This window comes from Microtus ochrogaster, chromosome 24 (assembly GCF_000317375.1).
Source record: "Microtus ochrogaster isolate Prairie Vole_2 chromosome 24, MicOch1.0, whole genome shotgun sequence".
Classification (NCBI taxonomy): domain Eukaryota; kingdom Metazoa; phylum Chordata; class Mammalia; order Rodentia; family Cricetidae; genus Microtus; species Microtus ochrogaster.
In genome coordinates, this window is record NC_022024.1 from 9,801,983 (window position 1) to 9,812,676 (window position 10,694).

General features: G+C 39.7%; 1 protein-coding gene across 1 annotated transcript in view; it reads left to right on the forward strand.

Moving 5' to 3' along the window:
• Positions 1-10,694, forward strand: part of Cct2 (chaperonin containing TCP1 subunit 2) — an 18,086-nt gene extending 7,392 nt beyond the window's left edge. Inside the window, exons 8-16 of the mRNA XM_005358031.3 lie at positions 2,198-2,298; positions 2,496-2,623; positions 3,471-3,574; positions 4,642-4,761; positions 5,298-5,426; positions 5,599-5,702; positions 5,959-6,058; positions 8,110-8,251; positions 10,427-10,694. Of these exons, the coding sequence (XP_005358088.1) occupies positions 2,198-2,298; positions 2,496-2,623; positions 3,471-3,574; positions 4,642-4,761; positions 5,298-5,426; positions 5,599-5,702; positions 5,959-6,058; positions 8,110-8,251; positions 10,427-10,457 (959 nt within the window). The 3' untranslated portion in view covers positions 10,458-10,694. The remainder of the gene's footprint in view (positions 1-2,197; positions 2,299-2,495; positions 2,624-3,470; positions 3,575-4,641; positions 4,762-5,297; positions 5,427-5,598; positions 5,703-5,958; positions 6,059-8,109; positions 8,252-10,426) is intronic.

The following is a 10,694-nucleotide window of genomic DNA, read 5'->3' on the forward strand; positions in this document are numbered from 1 at the left end:
AGGTTCCCTATCCTCAGCTGCCCAAGGAACTAACTGGGGACATCACCTTGGGCTCCTGGGAGCCATTGTTACTCGTTTTTAAAGATAGTCTTTTGTAGCCTTTGATTGCCTTGAACTTGCTGTTCCTTCTGCCCTTGTCTCCCAAACTTTACTGATTTGTGCAGTATGGGGATCCATCTAGATAGGACTTCATGAGTGCTAAGTGAGCACTCTTAACTGAACTACATTACATCATTAGCCCTAGAAAACGTTTTGTTTATGAGATTGTTTTTAGTCATGTGCTTGTTTGTGTCTGACTGTGTGGGTATGCATGTCAGTGGCCAGAGGTGGTAGCTCTGCTCAAGGTGCAGTTACAGACTGGTGTGAGCCACACGCAGGTCCTCTGTAACAGTAAGAAGTGCTCTTCATGTCTAAGCTCTCTCAGCTCATTCTGTTGTTTTAAGAAAAAATGTTTTCAAAGTTTCTTTAACTGACAAATAATTGTATATAGTTAATATATAGGACTGTAGTTTTTTGTTTTTTTTTTAAGTATTTATTTATTATGTATACAATATTCTGTCTGTGTGTATGCCTGCAGGCCAGAAGAGGGCACCAGACCTCATTACAGATGGTTGTGAGCCACCATGTGGTTGCTGGGAGTTGAACTCAGGACCTTTGGAAGAGCAGGCAATGCTTTTAACCTCTGAGCCATCTCTCCAGCCCAGGACTGTAGTTTTTGAGGACTAAGTCTTGGAAGATGCTTGTTTTCTAAATAGTGTGGTTTGCAGGGCATAGGTTTTCCAGTGTCTTGACTTTATATTTACTTTCAAAAGGACCATGGACTGTGTAGGCTTTGTCTTAAAAGGAGTAAGAAGAGCCGGGGCGGTGGTGGCGCACGCCTTTAATCCCAGCACTTGGGAGGCAGAGACAGGTGGATCTCTGTGAGTTCAAGGCCAGCCTGGTCTACAAGAGCTAGTTCCAAGACAGGCTCCAAAGCTACAGAAAAACCCTGTCTCGAAAAACCAAAAAAAAAAAAGAGTAAGAAGAGTCAAGCTGTGATTTGAAATCCTGGTTTTGCTGTGTGCCATTTGTTTATGCAGTTCTGAAAATGTTTTGGTTACATTGATATTCAGGGGCTTTGTAATGTTTCTAATGGTCTGGCAGGTGGGGGGAAAATCTTATAACAGTCGCTTGCTGCTCCCCATCATTGTATATGTGCTCTGTGCCAGGAATTGTGATTGGAACACTAATCCTTTAGTTCTTGTAGTGATGATCTGCTGAGGACAAGATTAATCTGAATAGATCAGAAAGCACAGGTTGGAATTAATGAGCTAAGTTTCTTATGTGTCTGAAAGAAGCCTATGAAGATGGTCAATGTTATTAGGTCATATGATGGCATCCAGTCAACACAGTTAGGCTGGTAATCAGCATCTACTTCTAGTCACACATGCTTTGCATAGATTGGGGCCAGATTTGTCTGTGTTTCTGTTTTACTACTATGTGGAGTTTTCTTAACTGTCCCGGCCTCTGCCTCCCTAGTTTGAGATTAAAAGCCCATACCACTATGCTGGGCTAGATGGAGTTCTTTTGAAAGGCATAGCACTATCCTTTGATTTCCACTCTTCACTGCTTGTTTTGTCTTGTTGGTTTTAAGCTAGTAAAAATGCACTTAAATTTTTTACATTATAGTCAGTAGACTCTGGTCGGTTGTATGAATATGAAACAAAAATGTCCTGGTGGTGTGTTTTGTTTCTCTGCTAATGCTGTAGTATTCCCTTGTGTGTATTCTCATTTAACAGTTACTTATATACTTCATTATTAATGTGCATGAGTGTTTTGCCTACATTAATATCAGTACCATGTGTGTGCCAAGTGCCTTTGGAGGTCAGAAGAGGGCATTGGATCCCCTGAAACTGGAGTTCTGGATGGTAGTGAGCCACCTTGTGGGTGCTGGGAATTGAACCCAGGTACCCTGCAAAAGCCAGCAGGTACTCTAAGTTATCTCTCCAGACCCTTGCATTCTGCTTTTAAATTTATTTTAAATAATGAGTTGATGTTTATGACCACTGCTATAATGGAATGCTTTTAAGATTCTGGGAACATGTACATTGAACTTTAAATGCATTATTTGAATCACTAATTTAGTAATACAGACAACTTTGCAGGTTTACAAGTATATCCTTAAAGTATTTATTACTATTTTTTATGTTTGTTGTAGGTTTTCTATTGGATAAAAAAATTGGAGTAAATCAACCAAAGAGAATTGAAAATGCTAAAATTCTTATTGCAAATACTGGAATGGATACAGACAAAATAAAAGTATGTGGCTATATTTCCTGAAATTCTATTGCTGGTTGCTGTTAACTCAGGAGTCGGTTACATTAAACAGCTTAGAATCTTTAAAATATTACACCCATATATACTTTGATATGTGTGTTCATAAAAATGATACACTATGTTACTGGAACGTGAAAAAGGAATGAAACTTAACTCTGTCTTTATGTCTTTCATCTTAGATATTTGGCTCTCGGGTAAGAGTTGATTCCACAGCAAAGGTTGCAGAAATAGAACATGCAGAAAAGGAAAAGATGAAGGAGAAAGTTGAACGTATTCTTAAGCATGGAATAAATTGTTTCATTAACAGGTCTGTGTTTGCTTGTGCTGTTTTTAACAAGCTCTTAAGTTATTTCATTCATGAAAATTATATTTTCTATTAAATTACTTAATGTTAGAAACTGCTGTGTATGGCTTACGTACAGTTACAGATTGTTGCGATTCAAGCCCTCAGCTACATACACTTAGTAGACTGCTAGATTAAAGGCAAGTCTACATGTTCTAAGATTCCTCAGTCCCTCTTGCTGCTCTCAGTATTTTATTGTACTGTACTCAATTTTCATTTGATGATAAAAGGATTCAGTGCTTGATGTGGTAGATGAAGTGAGGCTGATTTGATTGGGTATTGTCATTTAATATAAGGTTATGGTAGTGTTGAATACTCGCAGTGCGGTAACATCGATCTTCTAATGTAGAGGGTCACTAAGTGACTAGCTGGCAGAAGAACATACCGTTGTGGGTTCATGAGAGAGGGCAGATGAGTCATACACTTGTGGGACAGAGTAGAGCAGTGTCAGATTTCTTCTGGATACTCAGAATAGGGAATGATGTAAATATGTAAAATATTTGGAATTTCTGATTTCAGTTGACTTTAGCTGGAACCTGATAAATGAATCTCTTAAGGGAAGACTCTTAGGTAGAAATAATTTTATTGAAGATTTTTAGCATTTCATTGCTGTAGATGACTGATTTTGGGTTGTTTTCATTTTAATTTCTGCTTTGCTTATGCTGTGTGGTCAGAGGACAACTGTGGGAGTGTGTTCTCTCCTGTCACTTGAGACTCAAGTATTGAGCATAGATCATCAGGCTGTTCTGTTTTGTGTTTTTTTAACTTCTGGTGAAGTTTGAGCAGAGTGTTCTGTGTATTTCATCTGCAGACAGCTAATTTATAATTACCCTGAACACCTCTTCGGTGCTGCGGGGGTCATGGCTATTGAGCATGCAGATTTTGCAGGTGTGGAACGCCTAGCTCTTGTCACAGGTAAGGAAAAAGACATTTGTTTCTAGTAAGTATAATTGCCATTCTTGTATTTATTGAGCATTACTGTGCAATGCATTGTTGAGAATAAGAAACCTCTTAAAGAATAAGACTATATACTAAAGGGGAGGGAAGTCTATACACCCACACACACTCTGAATTATACCTTTAATTTAGTTATATTTGTTTGAAGAATTGTGCTGCCATAGTTTGCATGTGGAGATCAGATGACAACTTTATAGAGCTGACTCTCCCCTCTTAACCATGTGTATCTTAATGGCAAGTGCCTTTACCTACTATCTTGCTGGCTGGTTCCATTATTATAACTGTAGGTAGTTTTCTCTTAGAAATGCTTGGTACTCAAAAGCTTCTCAGATTCTAGATTTTCGGGGATGTGAATGAAATATTTGATCATGCATAGTGAGATAACTTGGAATAAGACCCAAGTCTAAACATGGAATTCATTTTTATTAGATACAAATGCCTCATAAGTGAAGATATTTTAGACAGTAGTTTTGGCCGACTTCCATTTTCACTGGTCCATTGCATTGACTCAGGCTTTTCTACTTCTGTCATTTTCATTTTTAAAAAGTTGCACATTTATGTTTCAGTTTACGAATGTTTAAGGTGTGTACTAATTTATATATGTGCAAGCCATGGTTAGAGAGTTCTTTTTGTTGTGGTGTTTCAAGACTAGTTCTTTCTCACAAATATAAAGACTTCACTTTCTAGGAATATTCTAAACAAATTCATACTTAAAAGAGGTGTCTTGAGTCTTAACTAGTCTGTCTGTTTTGCTGAATATTTAAACTCTGCCCCGTGTGAGGTAAAGTTACAGTGACCGTTACTGAAGACTTTGTGCCTTTCAGGGTGAGGGAAGTATGTGCCTTGTGCTTTAATTTAAACATAGCTTTTCTGAGTTTTTAACTTTCTGAATGGTAAAAATGTTTAAATAGGTCAATCAGTCCAGTAACAGCCTCAGACTCTGAGAGATGCGCCTGCTTCTGCCTTCCTGGTGCTGGAATTAAAGGTGCGCAACACCATGCCCTGTAATGTGTTTCTTTTCATAGGTGGTGAGATTGCCTCCACCTTTGATCACCCAGAGCTGGTGAAGCTTGGAAGCTGCAAACTAATCGAAGAAGTCATGATTGGAGAAGACAAACTTATCCACTTTTCTGGGGTTGCCCTTGGTGAGTTGACTGACTGTAAATTTTGGCATCTTGAAGCAAAAGAAAGGTTACTGTGGTACTAAAATGCCTTCTCTAGGCTGGTGAGATGGCTGTGGGTGAAGGTGTGTGATGACCTCATTCCTTCCCTGGAACCCACATGGTAGAAGGAGAGAACCAGTTTCCACCCGAGTACCATGCACACATGCACCTCCCACACATACATACACACAAAGATTAATAATTGAGGTACATATATGTTATCAGGACAAATATAAAATAAATTTTGAGAGGGCCTATTTTATGTTTTGTTCCAGTGTCTCAAAGTCTTAAGTTGATACTTGCTGTGCCTTTTTGAAATGTGTACATTTAGTAGATTTTTCTTGGTAACTTAGGACTCTTATGAACATGGATTTTTGCAGAGAAAGCCTTGCATGGTAGAAGACATCATCTACCAAAACCCAATCATAGTCATCACTTACATAAATAATGGAATGCAAATGGTTATGTGGTCTGTGACTAGGTGGTAACTGACTTCTGAATGTTATATTTAATGTTAGGTGAGGCTTGTACCATTGTACTTCGTGGTGCCACTCAGCAAATTTTGGATGAAGCGGAGAGGTCTTTGCATGATGCCCTTTGTGTTCTTGCCCAAACTGTGAAAGATCCTAGGACAGTGTATGGAGGAGGTGAGCGTTTGGTTCCTTGATGTGTAATGTGATTTACAAATGGATGTATTGGCTCTTGTAGAAACCAATCATGTTAGCCTTTGATTTTAAAATGACAGATCTTAGGGAAGTCAGTAATTCATAGTTCTGGAGATAGACCACATAATAGTAGTTTTTGGATTTTAATTTATAGGTTGTTCTGAGATGGTGATGGCTCATGCTGTGGCAAAACTTGCCAGTAAAACACCAGGAAAAGAAGCTGTAGCAATGGAGTCTTTTGCTAAAGCCTTGAGAATGGTAACTATGAAAAGGGATCTAAACATAATTTTCATGGAGTTGATTATTTTAAACTGAGTATATATTCTGCCCTAGACAAAAAGATGACATTTTCCTTGCTTTTTGCAAAACTGGTCATTCACAGTGTTGTATATTTTGATTGTACATTTTATGCTCGATTACAAACAGTTATTAAGAAAGATAGACAGTTATGGTGTATTCATCCAGACAATGACTAGTCCTTGGTGGTTATTTTTTTTTCATTGTTATATTGTAGCTGCCAACCATCATAGCTGACAACGCAGGCTACGACAGTGCAGATCTGGTGGCACAGCTCCGAGCTGCTCACAGTGAAGGCCGAACAACTGCTGGGCTGGGTAAGAAGTCGAGTGGACTTTTGTAATCACTGTTAAAAGTAATTTTCTTCAATTAAAGAAAATGTTTATACACACAAACCATACATATGTAATGCACTTGGTCATGTTCCCCTTCTCTTTGTTCTCTTAACACCTTAACTCTTCCACTGAACCCATGTTTCCAAAGCCCTTTCCCCGCTTACGTGGGTGGAGGGTTATTTACTTGCATAAAGGCACCTTATTGGAGACTACCCTGAAGAATATAACTTATCCTTCTCCGGCAGCCATTAACAGCCTATAGGGATGGAGTATTAACAGTTGTGCGGGTGGCTGCGGCTGCTGTGCCATCACAGGCGCACTGGCCGTGTCACAGCACTCTTCATTACTCGTGACTCTTACACGTTCTACCCTGTTCTGTGGTGCTCAGACCTGCATGGTCAGTTCAGGCCAAGCACTGAGCAGGCATCGTTTTCTGTACCTTCACCAGTTGTGAGTCTCTGTGCTAACTGGCATCCACCGCACACCGAAGCTTTTCTGAGTAAGGCTGCAGGCAGCGCTAATCCGTACACACAAACAAATGTGTAGAAGGCAGTTGGACATAGTGTTTGTTCAGCAAGGCAACAGTCGTCAGTTCCTTCATCATTCGTTCAGTAGGATTTTTTCTTTCCTCGTTTTTTTGTGTGTGTATCTGTGTTTTTACAGTTCTTATGCTAACTGTATCAAAGGTGGCAATGCTAATTTTTATAATTAATGTTTTAATTTTGTATTCATGACATTGCTGTAGGAGGTATAAAACTACTCAAAAGATTAAGAGTTTGGTATTAGGACATGTGAGTAGAGCTTATATTCTTAAGTGTAATCTCTTAAAACACAGTGTTAGTTTCTAATTTCATAACAATCCAGCGCAGTTTTGAATGTAAATCTCTATATAAATAAAGTAGTTAACAAGCTAACACATGTGGGCCTGGTGCCTGTAGAAGCCCTTGGAAGCCAAAAGGCATGAGATACCCTGCAGCTAGAGACTGTTGTGAACCTTAACGTGGGTGCTGGGAATCAAACCAGACTCCTTTGGAAGAGCAGTTAGTGTTCTTAACAGCAGAGCCGTCTCTCCTGCTCCCCTTTTTGTTGAGTGGTTTCACTGTGTTGCCTTCTCTAGCTGGATCTTGTTGTGTCGACCAGGCCAGTATTGAGCTCAGTTCCACCTGCCTCCCATGTGCTGGGATTAAAGGGTGTATATCCACAGTACTAGATATAGAGGTCAGGACAACTTGAAGACGTTGGCTTTCGGTCCTGAGGATCAAACTCAGGGTGATAATGCAGGACCATTACCTATTAAGCCATTTAGCTAACTGTCCCTGTAAAAGTTTTTGTTCGATATCATTGCCCTCTGTTAATATAGATCATTAGTGTTGACTTCCTGCACCCCCAGTGTTGGGTATCTGTGTGTATGTGTTTTAAATACATATGTACCCATGGACACATTAGAAGAAGAAGTAGGATACCTACCTCTGTTGTTTTCTACCTTGAGTCAGGGTCTCACTGAAGTTTTCCATTTCTGCTAGACTGAATGGTCAGGAAGACAACATTGCGTCTCTTTCCCCCTTTCCTCCCAGTCCTGGTTTTAGAGGCACCTGGCAGCTGTGCCCAGATGTTCTGTGTGCATGTTGGGGATTCAAACTCAGATCCTTTGTTTTTCAGTGTGCAAACATTCACCCACTGAATCATATCCTTAGCCTAATTAAAAACTTTTAGGTGTGGTGTGTGTGTTACGGGAGTGTATATACATGCACCCTGAGAGAACAGAAGAGGTTGGGAGCTGCCCAACATGGGTGATGGGAACTGAATTCAGGCCGTTTTCAAGAACAGCAATTGCTCTTAACCACTGAGTAATTTGATCCGGCCCCTACAATTTAAAAACAAACAAACACATTTTTGAAGGTTTTCTTTGAATGCTTTTATATCTGTTAACTATGCCAGGTAGTTGGGTACAATAACAGGCTTAGTTTTATTACAAGTTATTAGAGACTATTTAATACCTTATTTGTTAAGCAGTTACTGTAATATTTTTTCAGATATGAAGGAAGGTACCATCGGAGACATGGCAATACTGGGTATAACAGAGAGCTTCCAAGTGAAGCGACAGGTTCTTTTGAGTGCGGCTGAAGCAGCAGAGGTGATTCTCCGCGTGGACAACATCATCAAAGCAGCACCGAGGTACAAGAGCCCTTGGCATCATTAGGAAAGCTTGTGTGAGACAAAATCAGGGAGCATTATTTACTTGATAACCACATTTAAAGGAACTGTCAATTTTTAGTAGAGTATTGTGCAAATTATCTAAAATATGGGATCACAGGAACTAGGCAGGGACACAAGGGGATTGGAAGTCACAGAGCAGCCAGGCTTGTGAAGGTATCGGAGCTGTGGCTTTTACTAGGGTGAGGTCATGTTGCTTGCCTTCCTGGATGCACTTCTGTGTAGATGCATGTGGGTGGTTCTGGTTTTAGAGGTGGTCCTGCTGTGTAACCTGGGCTGTATTCGGATTTAGAATGCGCTTCCCTGAGCTTCACGTGCTGAGATTATAGGTGGTTGCCCCCACGTGGCTCACACAGGCATTCTCAAACACCCACCTCATTTACAGGGCCATATTCTAGAAACTTTCACATGAAGTGCATCTGTCTGTTTTGCATTGCTCTGTCAAAAATCTGATGGGAGGTACGAAGGATTTATTTGAGTTCACAAATTTAGAAGTTTCAGTTCATACTTAACTGGTTCTGTTGCTCTTGGATGGGAGGAGAGGAATGACAAGTAAACATGTACCCAAGATGCCAGGTGAATGGAATACTTAGGAAGAAGAACAACCTACCAAAATGACAATAGGTCAAGGAACAGTAACTCTTTAAAAACTGGACTTCAGGGCTGCAGAGATGATCTGCTCAGCAGTTAAGAGCATTGACTGTTCTTCCAGAGAGAGGTCCTGAGTTTAATTCCCAGCTTACAACCATCTCTAATGGGATCTGGTGCCCTCTTCTGGCATAAAGGTGTACATGCACATAAGTGAATCCCTTAAAATGGACTTGAGCATCATTAGTTTTGACACACCGTGTTAGTGGAGTGGCAGAGATCAAATTCATTCTGTAGTAAGTTTAGAAAAGTCAAGGGGAAATGGAGTCGATTGTGGTTTTGAGGGTTCATGTGAAAGCAAAGAGGAAATGTGGGTGCCTGTAACATCCAAATAGCTAAACGGAAGATTTTTATTTATTTTTTATTTTTTTTAAGATTTATTATGTATACAGTATTGTCAGTATCCTGTCTGCATGTACACCTGCAGGCCAGAAGAGGGCACCAGATCTCCTTACGGATGGTTGTGAGCCACCATGTGGTTGCTGGGAATTGAACTCAGGACCTTTGGAAGAACAAGCTCTTAACCACTGAGCCATTTCTCCAGCTCCAGTGGAAGATTTTTAGAATTATGTTTAAAACTGTCTAATTTTGAAATTTGTGAGAATTCCTGGAGATGCTGGTTTACTGTCCCTGAATCTGACATACCAGGGATTTTAAAATACTTACTATATTTCCCCATTTTATAATTTTGAAATGCATTTTGTGTACACATACATATACATATATACATGCATAGATGCATATACTTTGTTAACATTTTTTTACGAACAGATATGACATTAAAGAGTTCACTGATATTCCTGCTATCTCTTTGCAAAAGATTCTTATAGCGCCAGACACTGTATGGTCGCCAGAGAATTCGAGATATAAGCCATGATTATTGGCATACCAAGTCATAGTCTACCCAGTCTCTCTCTAGCTTTTCTATTGGCAGTTGTGCTCCTGAGTAGGTTGTCATCTAGAAGCCCTGTGTGTTTTCATTCTGTGGCTTTGTTTAATGCTGTCTGGTTAATTTGGTAAACTTTCTTAGTACGTAGATTACTCAAAAACATGAATAAAGCCAAGTGATAGTATTATTATTGGGGAGACAGGCAGGAGGATTGCATGTTCAAGTCTAGTTTTAGGATATACAGCGAGATCTGGTCTTCAGGGGGGGAAAATGGCAGGTGGTGGTGGCATCGCACGCTTTTAATCCTAACACTCAGGAGGCAGATGCCGGTGGATCTCTGTCAGTTCAAGGCCAGCCTGGTCTACATAGCAAGTTCGAGGACAGTCAGAGCTATTACAAAAAAAAGAAAAGAAAGCAAAACTAGATTAATCCTTTTTGGAGAGTGAATGCTTATTAAGTTGGAGGTCAAGTCCCTGTGGGAAATGGAGCTATAAAGATTTTAGTATACAAAGGTTCTAGCTCTATTTGTAGTCAGTGGAAAACTATTGAAAACCATACTTTTCACTCTTTTCTTATTTGTATGATTTTTTTCCTTATAGGAAACGTGTCCCTGATCACCACCCCTGCTAAGCGTTCCCATTGGCTGTTGATCCCTGGACCAGTCTGTAGCAGAATTGTATTTGAAAGACTCAACCTTTTAAAGAAGACTGTGGAATCAATGTGTCCGTGATAGTTTGAATATTTAGCTGACCTTTTGTTTAAACATGGGTCTAATTTATTTGCTATTTCATTTTGCATACAATTCAGTTGACTTACAAGTTCATTTCTCATACTGTGTATTAAAATAAAAATCCAGTTATTAACTCT